At 39.2% G+C, this 27,104-nt stretch overlaps 1 protein-coding gene across 1 annotated transcript in view; it reads right to left on the reverse strand.

Annotated features, from left to right (window-relative positions):
* Positions 1-676: 676 nt before the first annotated feature.
* Positions 677-27,104, reverse strand: part of GPM6A (glycoprotein M6A) — a 253,485-nt gene continuing 227,057 nt past the window's right edge. Inside the window, exons 3-7 of the mRNA XM_082608411.1 lie at positions 23,512-23,668; positions 10,041-10,194; positions 5,913-5,989; positions 5,313-5,378; positions 677-2,792 (exon numbers count right to left, since the gene is read on the reverse strand). Coding sequence (XP_082464537.1) covers positions 2,640-2,792; positions 5,313-5,378; positions 5,913-5,989; positions 10,041-10,194; positions 23,512-23,668 — 607 coding nt within the window. The 3' untranslated portion in view covers positions 677-2,639. The remainder of the gene's footprint in view (positions 2,793-5,312; positions 5,379-5,912; positions 5,990-10,040; positions 10,195-23,511; positions 23,669-27,104) is intronic.

The following is a 27,104-nucleotide window of genomic DNA, read 5'->3' on the forward strand; positions in this document are numbered from 1 at the left end:
TTCAAAGTGACTTTTTAAAACATAAGACATTTTACTCAGATCTACTTATAATTATTGTAGATATCAGTAATCTAAGTCTACGAAATTTCCAAGTCACCATTTATAATAATACAAAAATAATTGAAGACTAATATAATTCCTTAGGCCTTATAAAAATTAAGTTTTTTTAGATAATTATTTTATTATTTTAAAATTGCCATTACTTCTGGTTCGGCCAGAAGGAATTACATCCAAAACAAACAAAAACTCTGGAAAACAAATTTTTTTTCATTCCATTGCTCTCACCTTGAAATTTTGAAGCCAACCAAGAATGATTTTTCTTTCTGAATTGCATTAGTCTTTTTAGTTTCTCTGTTAGTTTATGAAGCACTAAAGAAAACACAAAACAATAAACATTAGGCAAGGAAATAGCATAAACTGGGAATCGTTATCACTTGCTAAATGAAATGACCTCCACAGTCTCCATTCCACCCTCTCCCCACTCAGCATCCCCATGGTATGGTTCATGCATAGAATTTTCATTGCATTTTGAAGTATCAGGTCAGCTGAACCGAGGCAATAAGCATCCGAAAGAAATAGCGTCTATTGCATTGGAAAGAATGCACACACATAAGAAAGAGGAATAAGCAAAACAAGAAAGAAAAAAACAAAAAAGAAACACTGCAGAAACTAATAATAAGTACACAAAGTACACAAGTGTATTTATTACATTTTGCAAGCACTTTGTTCTACATTTCAAAAACGCCACCATCAAGCTGTTGGCACATTTATGTACAAAACAGATTAATTGTAACGCCTGCTACAAAGCACTCTTTGTGAAAATACAAACTCTAATACCAGAAAAAAAAAAAAGCCAAAAACATCAACATCATTACATAAGTTTAAAAGACAGTTTTAAAAATCATCACAAACTATTAAGACACAGAACCGAAACACTACAATATAGAATTTAAAGAAGCCCATTAATACTTTTGCTGAATATCTGTAATACTGCATGTATCAGAAAAATGTTGAACCAGTAAGATAATCTAAGTGTAAAAAAAAGAAGCAAAACCCCAAATTAATTAAATAATACTACAGAATGCATAATCATGCCACAGATAACCTAGTAATACCCCCCTATCTACTAGAAGAACTTGTAAAATTATGGATGATGCATGACTAGTCGTTGTACAAAGATTGTTTCACTCAATAAATTTTATTAGAAATGCACTTACACTGAGAAAAGATTTCACAATGGTCAAATCAGTGCACAATACTACCTAGTTTTTACACTGACAGAAAAGTCTCGTCAGGCTATATCATTTTAAAAGACACTTTACAGCATTCTTGTAGCATTAGAAATAACCGAAAGAAGAGTTAAGGTTAAAACAAACACCAGATTTGGTCCAATAATACTGATTGCTTTTTTTTTTTATTCTTTTGATATAGGTACGTCTTATAAATGAATACGAATGAACATTTGGTTAAAATGACTTACTGGAAATAAAAACACAAATATATCACTACACTTCAAAAGGATACATTGTATAGTGGCCTCTGACCACACTTTAAAAAACACTACAGGTAAACCAACATAGATTGGAAGGCTGCAGGCAAAGCTATTATATTAATGGAAACCTTTTCAAATATATCATACACAATTTGAGGGATAGTTTACAGAGGTGCAATCCATTAAAATTTTTTAAAGTAGGTAAAACAACTTCAGAGGGGTTAGTGTGCTTATTTTTAATACACCACCTTCATAAAGGTAATTAATGTCCCACATTAACATATTAAAAGTTCCAATCCAGCCACTGCTTAAATCACAAAGAGATCATTTGCCAATAGTCCACAGTAGTTATTTCCGTTAAAATAGTCTCTATACTAAACTTTAAAAGGTAAGCCTGGTGTCACAATCTTAAAAAGGTAAGTAGCCATGCATAAGCATCATTGTTTCTACATGCTCACAACAGAAACATGAGTAATCAGAGAGTAATGCCTTTTAAGTACATCAAGAAAAAATACAATGTTAACAAAGATAAGAAGCACTTCTTTTTTTAAACCTACTCTTACAAATTTAGAAATTGCACCTTAGATTGATGAAAACATTAACCAGGGCCTATAGCAATGTGGCCACTGATCTTCAGACAAGATTTTCATGTTTCGGGTCATCATGATATCATCTCTGTCTATTGTTCATAATGTACAATGGTCCCTTTGAAGGTTACCTGTAGTTAAACTAGTTACCGAAATCAAAACTAAAAAGTATAAAAAGCTATTTTTCTTTTCAAAACATAAGAAATAATGCAAAAGGTATAATGTATAACAGATGGAAGTGGTTAAAAATCAAAGAAATCTCTGCATTTGACAATGTTAGTCTCTTTGATCTTACAGAATTATTAAGTGAGTTTGAGAAATTTAAAAAAGAAAAAAAAGGCTGGATAGGAGCTTGTAGGAGAGCTCTGATTACACCAATTTAACGAATTAGGAAATTAAGTGCTAAACAACAAAGAACTGTATTCAGGTGATTCATAAGTCACCCTCCATATCATTGATGAGAAGCACTTTCATTTTCTTTTTCAAAAGGTTGGATGTTTGGATGGCCCTTAGATGATCACCAAAGCATTTGAATGGTGGAAAGGACGGGAAGGCGCTGTTTATGTGTATGCATTGAGCCGCTCTTTGGAGCGAGTAGAGTGGATATCATGAAGCTCCTGTTCCTCCTTCGACTTGATGTCCTCATACTTCTGCATCCGGCAGGCATCTTTCACATAAGCCCAGTTGGCAGACAGAACCATAAGGTAGTGGACCTAATCAAAGACAAAGATAATTTATACTGCAAGTCTGTTCTGTGTCTTCATTACACCTTGCTATCAGGAAAGAAATATTCAAATTATATACTTACATAGAATATGTTCATTAACAACATGGAATGAAGATTTCTGTTGTAACACAAAGAATAGAAATACAGTATATTCCTTCCTCAATCCTCCAACTATGACACTGTCTTCTCAGCTCCCTTTTTTCAGTATCTTTCTTCTCTTTCAACTCCGAAGTACCCAAGGGTCTTAATTCAATATTTTTAATCTTTATGTGATGTTTCCTGTCCTCTTGTCCTCATTTACTCAAACCCAGACTATACATGTCAGGTTTATGTATTTATGTTTTCTAATCCACTATGGGAAACAGTCTCACATACAGTGGAGTCCAGTGAACTTGAATTAATGAGATGATATATTGCCCGCAGTGCAACGGAAAGAGGGCTCGTGGAAACCCCCAAATAAACCTGTGGATTTAATTAACAAGTTAATTTTCCATACAATGAATTTTGCACAATGAATTTTATGTTGCCAACTACAAGAAAGCAAGCACTGTGTTCTATGAATCATGAATATTTATACACGTTCATAATAGCTAGAATAGTGCCCTGTTCAAAAAGGAAGCTCCTGATTTTTCCTGAGTAATAAACTTACTCAAGGAATGAAGCTCCTGATTTTACCTGAATAGACTGACCAATGAGGTTACTTATTTGTTTTTCTTTCTTTCCCTCCCTCGTAGTCTATGAGAGAGAAAAAGTAGTTTTCGAAATGGTGAATTTTGATGGACGAATAGGAAAAAGAAACTAAGTTGTCAGGTATATACTTTCTCTGAGTTTTAAACGGTAGGCATTTTTATCCATAATTTAGTAAAATAGAGCACTAAAATATTTTTATGGAAGTATAGTTGATATTCTATATTATATAAGTTACAGGTGTACAGTATAGTGATTGACAATTGTTAAAGGTTCTACTCCATTTATAGTTATTATAAAATAGTGGCTACATTCCCTGTGTTGTACAATATATCCTTGTAGCTTATTTTAGACATAATAGTTTGTACCTCTTAATCCCCTACCCCTATGTTTCCCCTCCTCCCTTCCCTCTCCCCACTGGTAACTGCTAGTTTGTTTTCTATATCTGTGAGTCTGTTTCTTTTTTGCTATATTCACTAGTTTGTTGTACTTTTTAGATTCCACATATAAGTGATATCATACAGTGGTTGTCTTTCTCTGACTGATTTATTTCACTTAGCATAATGCCCTTCAGGTCCATCCATGTTGTTGCAAACGGCAAGGTTTCCTTCTTTTTCATGGCTGAGTAGTATTCCATTGTATATATATGTACCACATCTTCTTTAACCACTCATCTGTTGATGGACCCTTAGGTTTCTTCCATGTCTTGGCAATTGTAAATAATGCTTCTATGAACACTGGGGTGTATGTATCTTTTTGAACTAGTGTTTTTTTTTTCTGGATATATACCCAGAAGTAGAGTTTCGCGGGCATATGGTAGTTCTATTTTTGAAGAAAGTTAAAGTTTTGGTTAGTCAAAACAGGAGGTAGGCTGGTTCTAGAAAAGTAGGGATGGACATAAAGAATGCAAGGTCAATTCTAAATGGTGACTACTGTAGTATGATAAGGCAGTCAATGGACAGCAGAAAGAAATTAACAAAACAATTTTGACACAATGATACTGGAAAGAGATGTATACCAAGAAGAAAATGAATCAGAATTAACTCATCATTTTTGCGTATTGAACTGGCTATACCGTGGGTGAGTTTACTGGGCAACTTCTAGAGTTCTATGCTACTTATATTCTAGGACACGAGGACTGAGGACCTGGGCTGCAAAAGCTCTGACTGATGTGCAGAGGACTTGTTCATTGTTGCCATTTGGCATTCCCTTGAACACACCGGAATTCACGGTGAGTCACAAAGAAGGGACAGTGTCTGGCACATTGTAGGTCCTCAAAACTCAGTAAAAGCCTGACTTTCAGGACTTGTTCTTAATATTTCTGAAGAAAGTTAGTTACAGAAGACACGACATGAGACTACCGAGGTTTATGTGGAGAGAAATAAATTAATCCTTTTTTCCTAAGTGACTCAGTGTGGCTTTTGTACGTTCTGATTTAAGGAGGAAAAAAGGATAATGTAAGTCAAGGAATTGATTGAATTACTTGACTATCCCACTGATACATACTTATATGCTAAAGAAATGATATTTTATGTTAATAGTAATCTCATATCTAAAATGCTACTTATTTTGGTTAGTGTTACCAATATTATGAGTGTCTGAATTCTTCAACTGATTACCAAATATTAGCTCTATTGTAATGATAGTCTTTCTTTAGGTTAAGACTTGTTTTTCACTTATTTATTTGCCCATTCTCCTCCACCTTTTTTTTTTACTTATATTAAAATACATATGATTTGTACAGACTTCAGACATCAGAGGTAAATTATTGTCTCTACAGGCAAAGGGCAACACCAAGCCTCAGAGCTTGAGGTCTTACCATAGCGATGACTGCAGCCCCAGCTCCAGCAAGGGCCACGATGAACAAGTGGAAGGTCATGTTCAGCTGCAAAGGAAACCACAGAGGAACAGAATGAACATCAGGGTTACAACAGAAGAGAGACAAGGATGCCTGCTGCCTTACGAATAAGAACTCTGTTCACCTTTAACAGAAGTGCACCCGTGACAAATCACTTAACCAAAAACGTTATTACAGTATCTTTTCTCCTGCAAGTTATTTAAATCTTTGCAACTGTACGATTTTAATATAATTTCAATTTAAAGATGAAATCATGATTAATAATGATGGTTTCCACTAACAGTATAACCACGGAAAGCTATGTTATATCCTTTAAAATATAACTTTATGATTTTTCAACTTTCATTAAAATGACAGTTTCTAGAAAAGAGATTATAATTTTTATCAAAATATGCAGAGTATCTCATATTTATTTTCTAGTCCCCCTACACAACATCACTGTACGTGACCTTGCCTCTGAAAGAAAAAGGGGGAAACCCAAAGTCAATTTAATCATATATTCCTCAAATAACGAAATGAAGCTCAAATTCTGACAAAATTAAAGGCTGTAAAAACACTCACCTCAGTGGATTCACACATCCTCAGGAAATTCTCAGAGACAGTGCAAATTTTCTTTTCCTCTCCAATTGTCACAATCCCTGCAACATGGAGAAAATTACAGTTTAACATTATAAATGTCTTCAAGATCCCAGAGAGCGAAAAAGAAACTTGAGCTGATAAAATCTAAGCAAGTTTCATTTTATGTTATATTGTAACAAAAATTGTTCTTCAGCTTTCATTGCTTGACAATAATTATGAAAAAACTGAATGAAAGATCAAGACTATTTAGGCCTCAAGCAATTAAAAACATTTTCAATCTGAATTCAATGGAATGGTTTGGTCCATTAATGTCATGGTGTAGGCATCAGAATTATTTTGATAACTATGCCGCAGACTACAATGAAGTCAGGATCTCAAAGTGTTCTGCTGGCACAAAGCCTCTGTTAGTCTATAAAAGTGTATTGCCCAAAGGAGCAGTTTTTCTCCGCTAATTCTGAAAACAGTGCTATTAGTAAGGGGAAATAAAAAGCTGCAATTTCACTCCTATTTACCCTTGCTCCAGTTGGTTTATGGACCGGCTGCATCAGAATCTCCTGGGGAACTATCACAGATATGAATCTCTGGACTCCACCACAGGACTGTTAAATCAGAATCTGTGACTGTCTGCCAGGAGTACTGCATTTTTAACAAGCACATAGAGGATACACTGCCACAGTCCTCATGTTAGAGAAGTGGTCAAGTTCATCCTAAAACGGGTCTTTGATTTTGTTTTGAGAACTAATGAAGTGTTAAACACATATACACATGAGCAGAAAAATTCACAAGTTCTGGGCAAACTAATACCTAAGCATTCAGCAATTGCTGCATAATAATATATGCACATATTATTGAGTTTTAATATGTACGTATATACACACACTTCTTAGCTTTGAGGCACACCATCAACTGTCCATCTCTGTGGAGCTGCTACCATCCTGCTTTGCCAAGAGTTTGGGCAATTATTTTGGTTAAAAAAAATCTACTTGCAGTACATCGAATGCAGAGATCCTTCTCTGCGACCTTCCCTTTTTGCCAAGACAGCTCTAAGAGGAGGTAAAAAAGAACCTCCAGAAGAGGTGACTAATGAACCACCATTAGCGAGAAAGCTTCCCAGGAAAGGCCATCTTTCTCCATGTTGATGTATTACAGATTTCATTCATTCATGTGGAATCCCTCAGCTGTGCATACATTTCCTCACCCATTTCTTTATTCACATTCACAGCGAAACGTCCAGGAAGTGTTGCCTTTGCTCAGTCTGCAATTTCTGTCTTTCCATTTCCACATAAACCCTTTCTAGTCAAATTCACCCCAATCCTCCATGGACTTTCTTCTTACAGAGCTCACCCATATGCTCCACATTGTTAAAGTGGAAGATGAATCCTCAGTTCTCCTTCTACTGGCCAGTCAGCAGAATTGGAGGCAGTTGATGACTTCTGAGTCCTTCATGGTCTCTTCATTTGGGTTCCAAAATCTACAGTCTCTTGTTTTTGCCTTTCTGCTCTCATCGGCTTCTCCCTCTCAACATCTCTGTCTGGTTCCTCCTCTCTGCTAGGACCCCTTTCACTGGTGCTTCCCAGTGTTCAGTCCTCAGTCATCTGTCTCCTTTGCTGCTTTGCTGATCTCATCCTGTCTCAAAGCTTTTTTTTTGTTTTTTTTTTTTGCGGTACGTGGGCCTCTCACTGCTGTGGCCTCTCCCGCTGCGGAGCACAGGCTCCGGACGCGCAGGCTCAGCGGCCATGGCTCACGGGCCCAGCCGCTCCGCGGCATGTGGGATCTTCCCGGACTGGGGCACGAACCCGTGTCCCCTGCATCGGCAGGCGGACTCCCAACCACTGAGCCACCGGGGAAGCCCTGTCTCAGAGCTCTTGACTTTTAACATTATCAAGACTCCTAAATCCATATAGCCAGGCCCATACTACTCTCCTGAAATTGACACCCATATATCCAATTTCCTACTTGACAACTCTGTTGAGATTTCTAATAAGCATCTAAAAATTAACCTTGTCAAAACTGAACTTCTGATCTTCTCCCTCACCTGCCCCACTCCTGAGCAAGCTCTTCAGGTTGGCTTTCCCATCTCATTTCATAGCTAATCCATCTTCCCAGTTGCTCAATCAAAAAATGAATTCTTTCTTGAATCTTCTTTTTCTCTCATCCCCACATCCAATCTATCAGGACATTCTGTTGTCTCTGTCTGTACCCATCATAATCCACATTTTGGGGAGTGAACGTTCTTTTCTATTCTGATGCCCCTTGTTTATAACTTGATTGTATATGAACATTCAGGATTCCTGTTAAGGACCTATTATCTGGAGGGTAAATAAATGCTATCCAGGCAGTAGATTCTGTGTTAAGAGCAAACAGAAAGCCTTCAAGGCTGATGTGAAAGGTTGCATGACATCTGAAAAGTGCCTTCCCTTCCATGTCACAAAGAAAAGCTAAACTCACATAAATCCTGGTAACTATGTTGTAAACAGTGCTAAGGTTCAAAGAGCAGCTTTAATCATAGTCATGTTTTACACTTACTGGAATTATGTCCCACACAATATCTGAGACATACTGGACTAAAAAAAATATTGCTTGTTTATCTGAACCTCAAACTTAACTGGGAGTCCTGTAATCTACCTGGCAACCCTCTCTGTGACACTAGTCACATCTTTTCCAATCTCAATTTTTCAGATCAGCAGAATTAAAGGAAGACATTGTAGTATGTGGGGTGGTGGTTACTGAAGTCAGGGCCGTGGTTTTCCAAGCAGCTATTTTCCAGTGACCTGCATCCAGCAGCTGGTGCCGACGTTTCCTTTTCCTTGTTTACGTGGGACATGATTCCAAAGTTAAAACCTCCCCAGCGGAAGAGCTGTCCACATTCCCTCCATCATCTTCTTGCTAAGAACCTCATGCACAGAGCAGATCATCCTGCTTTTCATTTGGGCCAGACAATGGGGGCTGGGGACTCCTTCTGACAAGAGGGTGGGCAGGCCACACTTTTGGAACACACGGCTAGCTGGTGATAGACTAGCTCTATCCGTACCCTACAATCTGTCTACAGTATAACCTTAGAGCCACAGGCTTGCACATACCATCTACTGAAATGTTTCCTGCTTGCCTGAAGTATGAGGAAACCCCCATTAGAGAAAAACATTTAGAAGTTCTTGAGATTTTAAGAGCTGTGTTGTGAAAAAAAGTCCCTTTGAGCCTGTGAATTTGCTCATCTTTTATAAATTCTGCAGCCCCCATGTTTTCACAAATGATGGGCTAGAATTCCACATAGGTTAGGTGAGATCAGACTCTACACGTTCATAGTTCAGTTCTTGTTTTGACAGGAGAGGCAGCTAACTTCTAGCTAAGAACAGACTGAAGCTAGTTGGGGGTGAATCCTGGCTCTCTCACTTACTAGCTGTATCACCTTGGGCAGGTAATTTAATCTCCTGGTTCCTCAATTTTGTCACTTATAAAGAGGGTAACAGTATCTGCCATATTTAATTATTGTAAGAATTAAAACATGTCAACATATACAAACCATTCAGAATAGGGTCTACACATTGTAAGCCCCTATATACATAAGAAAGTATTATTATTATGTGAGGATTTAGCCCTAAATAAAAATAACCAAAGAGGACTACTGATTTATTTAACATTTTTTGATTGTTTCTTATGAAATGCTAAGGTGTTTTGGGTTTTTTTTGCCCTATTTCAGAAGACAATGAAGTACATATTTCTTAGATGATCTTCATAGCAGACTTCACAAATTGTATAGTTTATCATGAGAGAATGAAAATACTATGCAAACATCACACTGAGTGGGAAAAGTTCACAGGAATCAGGACAGGAAAAATCAAAATTATAACTTGCCAACACCAGGAAACACAACCTGACAGCCTGTTCACATATACATGTTTGCAGGTTCATGTTGTGAGATCAACTTCCAATCACTCTGAAATTCCTACTTATTTCAGTTTTAAAAGAATGACTTAAACGTGAAGACTGTGATACATCTATCTCTTTGGTAGAAGAAGCAATGATGGTTCCAAAGTGATTTACACTATTTTAGAGGCAGTTATCTGGGAGAAACCATATGAGGTGCTGTTTTACAGCCAGAGATTCACCTACCAAACTGACGAAGGTCCAGGCAGAGATTCGCACCCTCCACTAAGGTGGTGTTTCGGCAGATGGTCCACAGGTTGAAGTACATGTAAACTGGCAGCGAGGTGAAAGCCGTGACTCCCAGCCAGGCCAGCATGAAAACGTATGTCAGCATAATAAACTGCAACAGAGAAGAGGTGGAGACAGAAAACACATAATCTACTGGAAAGGAAGAATTTTATGCTTAACTTACATAGCTCGCTATCAAAGGTTTGCATTATTACAACCCAGGTAGGCACTGCAACCTGGGAAGCTGAGAGATGGTGAAAATCATGGGTCACGGGAAGAAACCTGCCAGAAAACCGAGCTTCTGATGTGCAAAGGAAGAAATCATCCAGCTGCATCTTCATGCCTGTTTCATTCATGTATTTATCTTAAAAATCTCACCGCACATTTTTTAAATTCTAGAAAACATTAACTGGTAAATTTAGAGGGGATTCTGCACAGTGAGTTAAAACCCTGTCAATAACTTTATATTACAACTAAATGGGCACGATTTTATATCATAAATATTTAAGCTACTTAATTGTGTTTACATTTAACATTCTAAATATGATGATTCACAAGTCATTTTAGTATATAATATTAGTGTGTATTTCTACTCCTTTTTAGTGACTTCTGTAAACTTTAAATCTGTCTTCTTTCATGCATATTAATTTTACCTTTTTTTGTGTGTGTGGTACATGGGCCTCTCACTGTTGTGGCCTCTCCCGTTGCGGAGCACAGGCTCCTGACGCCCAGGCTCAGCAGCCATGGCTCACGGGCCCAGCCGCTCCGCGGCACGTGGGATCTTCCCGGACCGGGGTACGAACCCGTGTCCCCTGCATCGGCAGGCGGACTCTCAACCACTGCACCACCAGGGAAGCCCCTAATTTTACCTTCGATTGATTCATTGATTGACTGACCAAACATTGATATGTCACTCACTTACAGTGTCCCCAGCCTAAATGTCACATTTATTTAGCAATAACAGGGGCCTTACAGCACACTGATTAAAGGCACAGACTTCTGAGCTGGAGTGAGTCTAGGCTGCTCTTTATGTCTCTGTGTCTGCCTCCGCGGGAGAATACCTCCTAAATTGATCCACAATTACAATCAATCACTGCATGATTGTAGAGAGGCTGGAATGAGATGATACGGGAAAAGCATTCAGCATCGAATCTGGCACATAAGAAGCCCAGACAAAGGATTAGCTAGTTTTTATTCTAGATAGCATTACTGTGATGACTACTACTACCATCAAATATATACATTTGCCTGAATGATAGGACTCTACGGAATAAGGAAATTAGGTTTCACTTCACGTTTGGAGAAAATAAAAAGAAGGAGAACTTCTTCAGTCTGGGTAGGTTATTCAAAGAGGGCTCCCACTCAAGGAGAAAGACTCTAGAAAGTTTGGAAGCCACCCCAAAAGTGAAGAAATCTTGTTAATGGAACTCCTTGGAGGAAAAAGCCCTGTTTATTAACATTTTCATTATTCACAACTGTAGCTCTCCAGGCTAATTTACAGTCTCAGGAACAATGAACATGATATGGCCGCTCCAGACCCAGTTCTCTGGAGGGAACTAGTAACGCGGAACCCACGGGAGAGCAGTCAGTGTGCCTTTGGCTTCGTCCTCTCTATCTTGTTTTTCTTTCTGTCCCAGGGGATTTTTCAAAAGCTTCTTGTGAAGGTGCTATTCACTGCAGGATGGGACTTAGAATTCAAAAGGTTTAGACTCAAAGTGGCGTGGAGCCCTCTGAAACATGCTGCTGCTGCTACTTGACAAGGCAATGAAAGGAATGACTCTTCAACCACAGTTCTGACTCCTATTTGCCATAATGTTCCGGCGCAGTAGTAAAGCTGAACGTTATAGAGTAAACCTTGGCTGTGAGAAAATGTTTTTCATGACGACTAGTGCATAACTTTTGTTCTAAGACACAACAGACTTTACTTTTGAATTGGAGTACCAAGCAGTTACATTTCAGGGAGCAGCAGTTCACGGTCACTCAAGTATCCAAATTAAAGATGCTAAAAATATAAGTCTATCTTCCTATTTTATGTTTCACTTAGAGTCTGATAATTACTAAGACTGATGAATTATTTAAATTGATCAAGTGTGATTCTAGGTAAAAATTCTATGTATATAATAAAATATCTCATGATTATCATAAATTATTTCTAGCTTTGCACTAGAAATGTGACACATATGCATTCTGCTGTCTGAGCATTAAATAAGCTACTTTTTTAAAAAAAATGAGGTATAATTGATACATAATATTATATTAGTTTCAGGTGTACGACATAATGGTTTGATATTTGTATATATTGTGAAATGGTCACCACAATAAGTCTAGTTAACATCTGTCACCGTACATAGTTACGAATTTGTGTGTGTGTGTGATGCGAATTTTTTTTTTTTTTTTTTTTTTTTTTTGCGGTACGCGGGCCCCTCACTGTCGTGGCCTCTCCCATTGCGGAGCACAGGCTCCAGACGTGCAGGCTCAGTGGCCATAGCTCACGGGCCCAGCCGTTCCGCGGCACACGGGACCCTCCCGGACCAGGGCACGAACCCGCGTCCCCTGCATTGGCAGGCAGACTCTCAACCACTGCGCCACCAGGGAAGCCCGAGAATTTTTAAGATCTCCTCTTTTAGCAACTTTCAAATATACAATACTGCATTATTAACTATAACCACCATGCTGTACGTGACATCCCCAGGACTGACTTATTTCGTCACTGGAAGTTTGTACCCTTTGACCCCCTTCACCCGTTTTGACCACCACCTCTGGCCACCATCAGTCTGTTCTCTGTATCTTCAATAAGCTATGCTTATTAGAACAATCTCTGAGCATTTGAAAAATTCTTCTGATTTTGAAAATCTTATTTTTTCCTTTATTAACATCTATTCAGATGAAACACTTTCTGAAATTTAACTCTGCAATATCTGTTTGGGGAGTTTAGTGAAAACAAACAAATAAAAACTGGAAGCAATAAAATAACCCTGGACTTGACATCAAAGGACTGGATCACTCACATCTCACTTAAGGCTCAGAGTCACTTTCTCATTCACAAACTGGAAATTAGCAGACCTCTCTCACAGGGCTCAGAGATGAAATCACTTAACAGGAAACATGGTCCACAGTAAATCTTACTTAGGAAGAAATCCCAAGAGAGGAAGTTGTTTGATTCAGCAAAACATTATTTTTCATTTCTAAAGGTGAGGTATGAACAGACTAACCTACTTATGTTGCATTTGGTGTTTATTGCCTTGAACAGCAAGGAATTTTACTTTCTCAATTCAACAGCTGTGGCCCTGTTTATAAGAAAGGAGGGAGGGATGGGTCTTGTGGAAGTTTGACATATAAAGTAGACTCAGTGGCTTTTCTTATTTCAGCCATTGTTTGATATATCACTCACATATTAAAATGCTGACCATTTCCTCCTAATACACAAAGAAAAAAAATCTCAGTAAAATTTCCTTGGTTTGGTTTAGATTAGTTAACTTGTTGATCTTTGATGGTAAAAAAAACGCCATTAAATGATAGGGACTGGGTGCCAGATTCATAATTAGTATCCAGCAATCTCATTATCACATCATTATTTGAGTACCATTTCATCAGAACATGCAAATGACTTTCTTGTTATCCTATTTCTTGTTTTGTTTTTGTTTTTACTCAAAATACATTTGTTGACGGTTAGTATTAAATTCAACAAAATTGCTGTGAATGACTTCTTAGTGGCTTAAAATTTTATTTACTTATTTTTTTTGGCGGTATGCGGGCCTCTCACTGCTGTGGCCTCTCCCGTTGCGGAGCACAGGCTCCGGATGCGCAGGCTCAGCGGCCATGGCTCACGGGCCCAGCTGCTCCATGGCATGTGGGATCCTCCAGGACCGGGGCACGAACCCGCGTCCCCTGCATCGGCAGGTGGACTCTCAACCACTGCACCACCAGGGAAGCCCAGCATGATTATTTTTAATAGATCTTTTTGTTTAGGAAAACATGGATCAGAGAATGTGTTAATTAGTTTCTTTAGTTTTCTTTTTCAATTAATAGTACTTTAGATGTATATGAAATAATGTGATGAGAAAGATACTTTATCTCTGAGTCTTCCTCCCCAAAGTCCAAAGCCCCCGTCTAATCGTGAGAAAAATATCAGACAAATTTCAATTGAGGTACATTCTACAAAATGCCTAACTACTACTCCTCAAAACTTTCAAGATCATCAAAAAACAAGGAAAGTCTTAGAAAAAGTCACAGATCAGAGTAGCCTAAGGAGAAATGACTAAATTGTAGTATGGTATCTGTATCCCCGTAGTGGGATACTAGAAGAGAAAAAGAACGTTTGATTTGGTAAAAACTAAGGAAATCTGAATAAAGCACGGACTTTGGTTAATAATAGTGTTTCTATATTGGTTCATTAAATGTGACAAATGTACTACGCTAATGTAAGGTGTTAATTGGGAAAACTGAGTTTTATATATATGGAAACTCTCTGTACCATCTTCATCTTCCTGTAAATCTAAAACTATTGTAAAATTAGAAGTTTATTTTTGAAAAAATACTTTAGGATTTTAAAAATATATGGAGTCATAAATGCTATGAAATTATATCTTAGGATGATCTGATACATACAGAAGTCTAAAAATGCCACTTGAATATACAAATTTTAGAAAGAAAGGCTTTTCATGACTTGAGTAATCAAAAGAACAAAAACAAACAGAAAACAAAACCTTGGCTCAATATTTTGAGAAGTTATTTTTATTTGAATAGAATTCCAATCATGACTTATGGTGACTGGAGAGGAATCAGGATGATTCAAACTTTTTCTTCAATTTTTTATTTCCAGCAGTTTTAAGTCTCTTGAGTGAAAAATTCTAACACTATAAGATTTACTTTTTGCAAGAGATTTTCCCATATTGTCAATGTCATCTTCTAAGGCTAACTGAAATTTTTTGTCAAGTTTTATGCCCTAAATCTGAAAAGAATGAGACCCATGTTTTCTTTCTTTGCTATAATTTATGTACCAGCAGAGTTAATGTCTGGATGGTCACACTGAGATTGGTGTACTGTCCTGTATTCACAGTCCAGTTCTGAAATTGTAAGTGCATGCAGGAGATCCACCTCAGATACCTGTGGCAAACAAGCTCCTCGGGGCATCTTCCACATGCACTGCTTTTTGAAACATTATTTCTAAATATTACCACTAGGCCTGAAGCAGTTTATGTTCCCCCTCACCTCCCCTTTTTTTCCCTACTGAGAAAGTGTTAAAGTGCATTGTTATAATCTGAAACAAATCATGTTGTCTTCTTCAGGTTAGAGTTGGAATATCCTAGAGAGAAACTAAGCTTTATTCTAGGAACTTGGCAGTCTTGGATCAAAACTGTTATTATCTTTTTAATTTACTTTCGAAGATACCGGATTTTAGAGACAGACTAGAATGCAGAGTTCCTTGATGACACTTTACTTAGGAAGTTACCTTAGAACTCTTTCTTGGCAGTCATCAAAATAGAAAAGTACCTTCGATGACTGAGTTATTTCATATCCCACAGAGCACCTTTGTCTTGTAAAAGGAGATAATTCATGATTGTGGATAAAGGTTAAAATGAGGACATCTTGGGCTTCCCTGGTGGCGCAGTGGTTGAGAGTCCGCCTGCCGATGCAGGGGACGCGGGTTCATGCCCCGGTCCGGGAAGATCCTACATGCCGCGGAGCGGCTGGGCCCGTGAGCCATGGCCGCTAAGCCTGGGCGTCCGGAGCCTGTGCTCCGCAACGGGAGAGACCACAACAGTGAGAGGCCCGCGTACCGCGAAAAAAAAAAAAAAAAAAAGAGGACATCTCTGCAACGAAGGAACTTTCCAATCATGAATGAATGATCTCACCAAAGTGTAAAACAAAAGTGACTGGTGAATTACTAACAACTCTCACAACAAGATAATTCTCCTATGACGTTAGCCCAAATAAAACATAAAATGACAAGGCAAATCCTGACCATGAGTTTAGTGACATGGGCTCTGTGCCAGATGCTCAAATCCAAATCTGGCTCCACTGCCCACTATGTACTCATCTCTTGCTGGCAGATTACTCATCTGTGAAATGAAGGTAACTAATATTGGTATCTACTTCACATAGTTTGGAGGATCAAATGCCCTAGTGTTTCATAAAGTCCCATGCATAGCAACTGGCATATGTAAGCACCTAACAAACACTTCCTATTATTAATACTGGATTTATTATTAAAACTTAACTTTAAGCTATGAAAATGAGCCAGGAGTCATTACATACTGAATACATGTAAAGGTAGTTCTATAGAGTATGTCTTATGGACACTAGTCTAATATGCTGTAGTCAAAATCTATAAACACCTGAGGCTAAGGATTAAAATAATCCTTAGGAAGGATTAAAATAAATACAGTTGGCCTTCCTTTTTGACGTCCTTGGACTTAACCATGACGAATGGAAAATATTCTTTAAAAATATCCCAGGGCTTCGCTGGTGGCGCAGTGGTTGAGAGTCTGCCTGCTGATGCAGGGGACACGGGTTCGTGCCCCTGTCCGGGAAGATCCCACATGCCACGGAGTGGCTGGGCCCGTGAGCCATGGCCGCTGAGCCTGCGCATCCGGAGCCTGTGCTCTGCAACGGGAGAGGAGGCCACAGCAGTGAGAGGCCCGCGTACCGCAAAAAAAAAAAAAAAAAATCCCAGAAAGTTCCGAAAAGCAAAACTTGAATTTGCCACACACCAGCAACTATTTCACAGCATTTACATTGTATTTACAATCCATTACAGAGTTTACTTTGTATTAGGTATTATAAGTAATCTAGAGATGATTTAAAGTATACGGGAAGATGTGTGTAGGTTATATACAAATACTACACCTTTTTATAAAAGGGACTTGAGCATCTGTGGACTTTGGTATCCATGGGGGTCCCAGGACCAATCCCCTTGGATACTGAAGGACTATAAATAGAATACGCTTCTTCATCTGTAAAATGGGGGTAACAAAAGTAACTGCTTATTTTTGTTGCTTTAAACAGTGTGTGTGGCATACTGTTGCTGTTATAAGGTACACTGTTCTGGTGTCCTTTAGAAAGGGAAATATGAGCACAGACATGTAGACAGGGAGAACACCAGGTGAAGATGAAGGCAATGATTGAGGTGATGCTTCTATCAGCTTGGATCTCCAAAGACTAGCAGCAACCCACCAGAGGCCAGAGGAACAGATCTTCCTCAGAGCCCTCAGAAGGAACCAACCTTGCTGACATCATGATCTTGGACTTCAAGCCTCCAGAAACATGAGACAATAAATTCTGTTGTTTGGCCATTCAGTTTGTTGTACTTTGTTATGGCAGCTCTAGCAAATGAATACATATACTTTCAAAATTTTTACTGCTTTATATAACACTTAGAGCAGGTAGATTTATGGAAAATAAATGTATTAATTTCCACAGAGAGTAGCACATTTAAGAACTCTCTTACTTCAAAAGTGTTGGGCTTAAAAATCTAAAGTGTCGGGCTTCCCTGGTGGCGCAGTGGTTGGGAGTCCTCCTGCCGATGCAGGGGACAGGGGTTTGTGCCCGGGTCCGGGAAGATCCCACATGCCACAGAGCGGCTGGGCCCGTGAGCCATGGCCGCTGGGCCTGCGCGTCTGGAGCCTGTGCTCCGCAACGGGAGAGGCCACAGCAGTGAGAGGCCCGCGTACCGCAAAAAAAAAAAAAAAAAAAAAAAAAATTGAAGTGTCAGAACAAGCATAGATAAATTCTGAGATCCATATTGCTATCATAATACTAATGGCAAATTTTTAGAAATAAGAAAAGAGTGAGGGGTGTAACAACTATCCTGTGATTTCAAAATGTGAGCCACTGAACGCCTGCCTCTCAAGTTACAACCAAATAAATATATATATTTTTTGGTTTAAAAAGTTAATGGGGAAGAAATTCAAAGAAAATAAATATTTCTATATTCCTTAAACTGAAGTTCACGTTTAATGTATTCAGTAACATGTTTGACTTGTACGCAACTTAGGGCCATTTGCCATTTAATTTAAATAAAATCTGTTACTTAAAATATTTTAGTGACTTCTCACATGATCTTAATAAACTAGTTAACGGTTCTTACCCGCCAAAGGCTAATACTGTGCTGTTGTGTTTTATGTGCCTCACATTAAGGATTTCAAATGAGAGCATTAGAAATTTGAAATGAACTTGAAGTGGTCTTGATACTGCATGAGAAGAAATGCATAATGCAGGTCAAGTTATGCTTTCAAGAGTATTCATTAGGAAAAGCGAATGTTGATTAGCGTCTTGTATTCAGTGATCTCAAGCTGCTTTAAAGTTAACTGCATCTGTGCACAGTTGTATTTTCTGAGTACAATCAGTTACTAGTAACCATTTTACATTTTATACAGCAGAGAAAAACAGGGAGATAAAAATAAGTTCCTTTCAGTACTAATTCTGGAAGCTTATCGTACAATAATACGGTTCTTCCAAAAAAAATTTATTCCACCTGTTAATATTACTCAGAATTCCAAATAGAAATTCATTAATATATTCAGCTTCAAAAAGACATTTTTTTATAACAAATTTAATCAGTTATACATATACATATGTTCCCATATCCCCTCCCTTTTGCGTCTCCCTCCCACCCTCCCTATCTCACCCCTCTAGGCTATTTTACATTTGGTAGTGTATATATGTCCATGCCACTCTCTCACTTCGTCCCAGCTTACCCTTCCCCCTCCCCGTGTCCTCAAGTCCATTCTCTATGTCTGCGTCTTTATTCCTGTCCTGCCCCTAGGTTCTTCAGAACCTTTTTTGTTTTTTCTTAGATTCCATATATATGTGTTAGCAGACAGTATTTATTTTTCTCTTTCTGACTTACTTCACTCTGTATGACAGTCTCTAGGTCCATCCACCTCACTACAAATAACCCAATTTCGTTTCTTTTTATGGCTGATACTCCATTGTATATATGTGCTGTATCTTCTTTATCCATTCATCTGTCGACGGACACCTTGGTTGCTTCCATGTCCTGGCTATTGTAAATAGAGCTGCAGTGAACACTGTGGTACATGACTCTTTTTGAATTATGGTTTTCTCAGGGTATGTGCCCAGTAGTGGGATTGCTGGGTCGTGTGGTAGTTGTATTTTTAGTTTTTTAAGGAACCTCCATATTGTTCTCCATAGAGGCTGTATCAATTTACATTCCCACCAACAGTGCAAGAGGGTTTTCCCTTTTCTCCACACCCTCTCCAGTATTTATTGTTTCTAGATTTTTTTTTTTTTTTTTTTTTGCGGTACACGGGCCTCTCACTGTCGTGCCCTCTCCAGCTGCGGAGCACAAGCTCCGGACACGCAGGCTCAGCAGCCATGGCTCACGGGCCCAGCCGCTCCGCGGCATGTGGGATCTTCCCGGACCAGGGCACGAACCCGTGTCCCCTGCATCGGCAGGCGGACGCTCAACCACTGCGCCACCAGGGAAACCTTGTTTTTAGATTTTTTGATGATGGCCATTCTGACCGGTGTGAGGTGATACCTCATTGTAGTTTTTTTTTTTTTTTTTTTTTTTTTTTGCGGTACGCGGGCCTCTCACTGCTGTGGCCTCTCCCATTTTGGAGCACAGGCTCCAGATGCGCAGGCTCAGCGGCCATGGCTCACGGGCCCAGCCGCTCTGCGGCATGTGGGATCTTCCTGGACCGGGGCACGAACCCGTGTCCCTGCATTGGCAGGCGGATTCTCAACCACTGCACCACCAGGAAAGCCCCTCATTGTAGTTTTGATTTGTATTTCTCTAATGATTAGTGATGTTGAGCATTCTTTTATGTGTTTTTTGGCAATCTGTATATGTTCTTTGGAGAAATGACTATTTAGGTCTTCTGCTCATTTTTGGATTGGGTTGTTTGTTTTTTTTGATATTGAGCTGCATGAGCTGCTTGTAAATTTTGGAGATTAATCCTTTGTCAGTTGCTTCATTTTCAAATATCTTCTCCCATTCTGAGGGTTGTCTTTTCATCTTGTTTATGGTTTCCTTTGCTGTGCAAAAGCTTTTAAGTTTCATCAGGTCCCATTTGCTTATTTTTGCTTTTATTTCCATTTCTCTAGGAGGTGGGTCAAAAAGGATCTTGCTGTGATTTATGTCATAGAGTGTTCTGCCTATGTTTTCCTCTAAGAGTTTTATAGTGTCTGGTCTTATATTTAGGTCTTTAATCCATTTTGTGTTTATTTTTGTTTATGGTGTTAGGGAGTGTTCTAATTTCATTCTTTTACATGTAGCTGTCCAGTTTTCCCAGCACCACTTATTGAAGAGGCTGTCTTTTCTCCATCATATATTCTTGCTTCCTTTATCAAAGATAAGGTGAGCATATGTGCGTGGGTTTATCTCTGAGCTTTCTACAAAAGGACATTTTTAAAGCTAAGGAACTTATAGAACAAAAAGTAGACTGTAAGATACAATTTACCTACAAATTGGAAAAAGAAAAAAGGCAGCAGAATGGAAATAGGGAAGGAAGGAAGACTAAGTAGCAGGAGAGAATGACCGATGAAACATTTTTCTAAACATTTTTATTGGAGTATAATTGCTTTACAATGGTGTGTTAGTTTCTGCTTTATAACAAAGTGAATCCCCTATACATAAACATATATCCCCATATCCCCTCCCTCTTGCGTCTCCCTCCCTCCCACCCTCCCTATCCCACCCCTCTAGGTGGTCACAAAGCACCGAGCTGAGCTCCCTGTGCCATGGGGCTGCTTCCCACTAGCTATCTATTTTACATTTGGTAGTGTATATATGTCCATGCCACTCTCTCACTTCTTCCCAGCTTACCCTTCCCCCTCCCCATGTCCTCAAGTCCATTCTCTACATCTGCGTCTTTATTCCTGTCCTGCCCCTAGGTTCTTCAGAACCTTTTACTTTTCTTTTTAGATTCCATATATATGTTAGCATATGGTGTTTGTTTTTCTCTTTCTGACTTACTTCACTCTGTATGACAGACTCCAGGTCCATCCACCTCACTACAAATAACTCAATTTCATTTCTTTTTATGGCTGAGTAATATTCCATTGTATATGTGCCACATCTTTATCCATTCATCTGTCGATGACACTTAGGTTGCTTCCATGTCCTGGCTACTGTAAATAGAGCTGCAATGAACACTGAGGTGCATGTGTCTTTTTGAATTATGGTTTTCTCAGGGTATATGCCCAGTAGTGGGATTGCTGGGTCATATGGTAGTTCTACTTTTAGTTTTTTAAGGAACCTCCATACTGTTCTCCATAGTGGCTGTATCAATTTACATTCCCACCAACCGTGCAAGAGGGTTCCCTTTTCTCCACACCCTCTCCAGCATTTGTTGTTTGCAGATTTTTTGATGATGGCCTTTCTGACCGGTGTGAGGTGATACCTCATCATGGTTTTGATTTGCATTTCTCTAATGGTTAGTGATGTTGAGCATCCTTTCCTGTGTTTGTTGGCAATCTCCGATAAAACATTATTATCATTTCTTCCTCTGGTTCCATGGAGCCCTAAACCCTGCATGAGAGGGTTGCAGGGCTGTGCACTGTGCAGGGCACTTCTGGGCAGTGCAGCCCGTCCCCTTTTTGCAGGGGCTGGTCCCCTTCATGGAGGCCATGTTGGGAAGCCCGCACCTGACTCAAAGGCCTCGCCCGCGCGCTGCAGTACTGCTTCGGCAAGACACACAGGAGTGCAGCTCTGCTTCTCCCTCAACTCTGCTCATTGCCGGGTGCAGAGGGGTGCTAAGGCGTGGGTGGGGTGTTCCGGGGGGCCTGACTGCCTGCTGCCCCGCCTCTGGAGGGACCCACGCAGCTGCTGCCGCCCTTCTGGGCTGTTGGGTGGGACTGGTGACACAACGGTTACTATTATAGAAAAAAATGTGGCTCGTGTTTGCTTTAAAAATTCTTATTTGAGATAGCTTTGAAGTGTCAACGGCAAGCGGATAATTAGTAACGGCACATAGCTAGGTGTTTTCTTCCATGACTTTTTGCTTCTGCATACAATCTTACGCAGAAATTTCACAATCTCAATGAAACGACCTAATCAACTGCACTCTTCCTGGTGAAAGGTCATTCCCCAATGGTAAAAGGGACCCCTTTTCTCTATGATTTCACTAGTGTTTTAGAATTATGGACTCTTCGAGCTAGAATGAGCTTTAGAGATGACCTAATGTCTTTATGATGTAAGAGAGTAAACTGGGATCCGGAGAAGTTACGTGACTTGCTAAGACATATGAGTGGTGTTATAATGATACTGTCCTAATTATAAGAAAAAGTCCATCATTAACTGAATTCACCATAGTCTATTGGCAGAGTATAAGTGAATCTAAAATCAAACGTGCCTTCTTTATAGAGAAGTCCCTTAGGTATCACTGAAAATTAGCCCACTGAATATTCATATTTTACTTATTAAATTAATTCAAGATCTTTAACTAAACTTCTTTTGGGTCTGTAATTGGATATTACTGATCCTAAACAATTAGATAATTCAACAAACATTGTTCCCCAAAAGAGTCGTACAAGAAATTATTGCAGTGACAACTACAAATACCCACAACACAGGCTAACTATTTTATGAGATTATTATCATTATTGACACTGAGAAAATATTAGAACTTGTTACAAGCTGGTGGAAAAAATGGTTGGTGGTTAACAGGTATTTTTGAACTTTTCTGTAAGACTGAAATAAATTGCACCATTCCTTATTAGAGACATCTTACTTAATAGGAAATATATGCTGTAATTAAGTAGATACTCTCATATAACATTGGGAAATAATAAAAATACATTGGTCAAGGATGGAAGCTCCAAAGTTCATTTTATGAAAATTATTCTGCATAAAAATATGAATGTATTTTTAACATATTACTCTTAATTTTCATCAGTCTTGTTCTTTAATAGATATACATGCATTTTCTGCGTTGCATTAGCTCTAGACCATAAGTTTGAGTTACCGTTAAATATCATATCAATAACGATTTAAAATCTAAATTAGTATAAGAGTAATTCTTACCTTATGTCAATATTAAACAAAAATTGCATAATATAGTTCCCACCCAAATTTACAGTAAAATACATGTAACATGTATTTAAGGAAGAGAGACATGCACTGTTATAAGTTGCAGATGGATTTTCCTGTTATCTTAAATATTGTGTGGGAAGCCCAGAGCCATTTGGGAAACATAGATCATAAATCAATCAACAGTTTGCTGCCGCTAGAAGCAAGATGAGTTGTATTGCACATAATTTGAGAATCTGAACCTGAATTTTCACATGGAATCGTTATTTTGAAAATACTATTAAGAATTAAAATAGCCACCAGAGCAGGGAATGTTACTTTGTTAAAAAAAAAAAAAAAACCCTCCAGTTCTTGGCAGATGAACACAAACACCTGTGTGCTCCTGAGATAAAGCCACATTAATTAACACCTGAGCAAAGACAGGTAACGTACCCATGCACTCACGCATCTGCCACACGTGGTGATTTTGAAATCCCCATAGAGATCCTTGATGGCCCCAGTCGTGAAGAAACCTTCCACCATCAGCAGAATGCCGTACACAAAGAATGCAGCTGCAACTCCATAGATCACATACTTGAAGATGTCAATCCTGGAAAGAAAAGATGAAGTGGTTTAGTTCAACAACTCTTCATGGCTGACCTGCAGCAATTGACGCCCACATGCTCAGGGTTCCTTTGGAAGGAAAGCTATGGAGTTATGATGTTCATAATGGAGGTTGGATTTTAAAACATTTTCGCTTTATACGTCTAATGTGTGTACACTTTGTTCTGCCACTTCTAGTGTCTGTTGACAAGGGTTTTTCATGCTTGTAAGTTTCTTCCTCTTCCCTTGCACCATCCCCCATTCCCTTAATAAGAAATGCTCAAAAGGTACACGAATGAAACTGTAAAACATCCCTGAAAGACACATTGATTTTTTTTGTAGTGACATGCTTTTACTTCTTTCTTATTTTCGTTTGTATATCTTCTACAGGTATTTTCTTTGTGGGTTTTTTTTTTTTTTTTTTTTTTTTTTTTTGCGGTATGTGGGCCTCTCACTGCTGTGGCCTCTCCCGTTGTGGAGCACAGGCTCCGGACGCGCAGGCTCAGCGGCCATGGCTCACGGGCCCAGCCACTCCGCGGCATGTGGGATCTTCCCGGAGTGGGGCACGAACCTGTGTCCCCTGCATCGGCAGGCGGACTCTCAACCACTGTGCCACCAGGGAAGCCCTCTTTGTGGTTTTTACCATGGGGCTTACATGAAACATAGTTAACCATCTATTTTAAACTGATAAATTCAATCATATACGCGTACTTGAAACTTTTGCTTCTCTCCCACACACACTTTGTTATTGATGTCACGAATCACATCATGTTATATTATGAATCCATTAACATATTTTATATTTTTCTTATACTTTTGTCTTTTAACTTCTATGCGAGAACTTAAAGTGATTTATGCGCCACTATTACAGTATTAACAGTATTCTGTATTTGTATATATCTTTACCTTTACCAGTGAGCGTTATACTTTCACAGACTTTTTTTTTTTTTTTTTTTTTTTCTTTTTGCGGTATGCGGGCCTCTCACTGTTGTGGCCTCTCCCGTTGCGGAGCACAGGCTCCGGACGCGCAGGCCCAGCGGCCATGGCTCACGGGCCCAGCCGCTCCGCGGCATATGGGATCCTCCCAGACCGGGGCACGAACCCGTATCCCCTGCATCGGCAGGCAGACTCTCAACCACTGCGCCACCAGGGAGGCCCTTTCACAGACTTTTGTGTTGCTATTTAAAATCCTTTCGTTTCAACTTGAAGGACTCCCTTTGGCATTTCTTGTAAGGCAAGTCTAGTGGTGATAAATTCCCTCCGCTTATTTTTATCCGGGAAATTCTTCATTTCACCTTCATATTTGAAGGATAGTTTTGGCAGATATAGTATTTATTCTTGGTTGACAATTTCTTTCTTTCAGCAAATTGAATAGATCATCCTACTCCCTTTGCCCCGCAAGGTTTCTGCCAAAAAATCCGTTGAGAGTTTTATGGAGTTTCTCTTGTAGGGGACAAGTTCTCTTGCTGCTTTCAAAATTCTTTCACATTTGACAATTTGATTATCATATGCCTTGGTGTGGATTTGTTTCCATTTGTATGAGTTAGAGTCTACAGAGGTTCTTAAATCTAGATGTTCATTTCCTTACCCAGATTTGGGAAGTTTTCTGTTGTTATTACTTTAAGTAAGTTTTTTGCCCTTTCTCTCTTCTTCTGTGAGACCCCCATAATGTATACATTGGTCCACCTGACGGTGTCTCAAAGTCCGTTTGGCTTGCTTCACTCTTTTCCATTCTTTTTTCTTTTTGTTCCTCTGACTGGATAATTTCAAATGACCTGTCTTTGAACTTGCTGATTTTTTCTTCTGCTTTATCAACCTGATTTTGAACCTCTTTAGTGAATTTTTCAGTTCATTTATTCAATCTCCCAATTTTTAAAAATTCTTAAAAATCGTTATGACAATTTTTAAAATGCTTTGTCGGGTAATTCATACAGCTCTATTTCCTTACAATTGGGTTCTGGAGATTAATTTTGTTCCTTTGTTCTGGTCGTGTTTCCCTGTTTCCTCATGTGTCTTATAACTTAGTGTTGGGGTCCATGCATTTGAAAAAGCAGCTACCTCTGCCAGTCTTTAAGGAACTGGCTTTGTACAGAAGAAGACCCTCACTAATCAACCTGCCTAGACATCACGCGGGCCTCTAAAAACTTTCGGGGGGAATGTGACTTCTGAAGGCCTGTGAGTGCAATTTTCTCAACTAGAGAGGCTTACTGGTATCTTTTTCAGGATCTCATAATCTTGCTTCTTTTGTGCCTACAACACTACAAGTTCTGGTTCTACACTAGCAAGCTGCCCTGATCTCTCTTGTTCTCAGTGGCCAACCAGCATCCACAGTACGCCAGGTCCCCATCAGTGCCCTGAGTTAGACACCTGCTCTGTCAGCGCTCTGAGCGAGGCAAAACAGAAACCACTTCCTTGGGCAGTCCTCAGAAAAGCCAGAACGTTGGATGAATGCTCCACTCTTCTCTTTCCCCCCAAAGGAGACGTCACAATCCAGGGCATTCTCACCTGGCCCTGGTTTGGGGTTAGGGACTGATGCAGGTAGAGTGAAATTGGCCGTCTTACCCAATTCAACATGACTGTTTTTGGCTTTGTGTTTGTCTGGGGTACTGCAACTTCTTAATGAAAGGAATAAAGTATTTTGGTCTGTATATCACTGATAACTTGGTGTTTCTCTGTGGGAACAAGCACTGGGACTTCCTATCACCACCTTGCTGACGCTACTCCTTCCAAATTCATGTTTAATTCAATTAAAGTTCATGTGTACATCATCTGGTTATTTATACTGGAAGTATAACTGCAAATTATTGATGACAATTGCACAGCAAGCACAAACCCTTTGCTTTTATCTTTCTGAAATTTAGCTCAAACACTGTGTAAGAATACCTGGTAGTAAGTACTGGCGTAAAGAGGTGTAGCTGTTGATTAATTTCCTATGGTCTCTCTAAGAGATTACCACAAACTTGGTGGCTTGACACACATTTATTTCCTTACAGTTCTGGAGGTCAGAAGTTTGAAATCACTTTCACTGGGCTGAAATCGAGGCGTAGACAGAGCCTCGCTTCTTCCAGAGACTCTAGGGCAGAGCGTCCTTATACTTTCCAGCTTCTAGAGCCACAGCTGCATCCCTTGCCTAGTGAAGCCAGTAAATAGTGCCTTGTTTCTGTAGTTACAATGCCTTCTTCTCTGGACAAATATTTCTCTACTGCCTTCTTATAAGGATTACTTGTGTTTGGATTTAGGGCTCAGCTGGATAATCCAGGAGGATCACCGCACTTCAAGATTCTTAATCACAACTTCAAAATCTCTTGCATATAAAGGAAATCTCAGATTCCAGGGACTAGGTTCTGGATATCTTTGGGGGTCATTATTTCAGCCTGCCACAAGCTATACTTTCTTGAAGCTGAATGTTAATTTCTTGACATTCAAAAACTCTTACATAAAGT

This window comes from Mesoplodon mirus, assembly GCF_964341445.2.
Source record: "Mesoplodon mirus genome assembly, chromosome: 20".
Taxonomy (NCBI): domain Eukaryota; kingdom Metazoa; phylum Chordata; class Mammalia; order Artiodactyla; family Ziphiidae; genus Mesoplodon; species Mesoplodon mirus.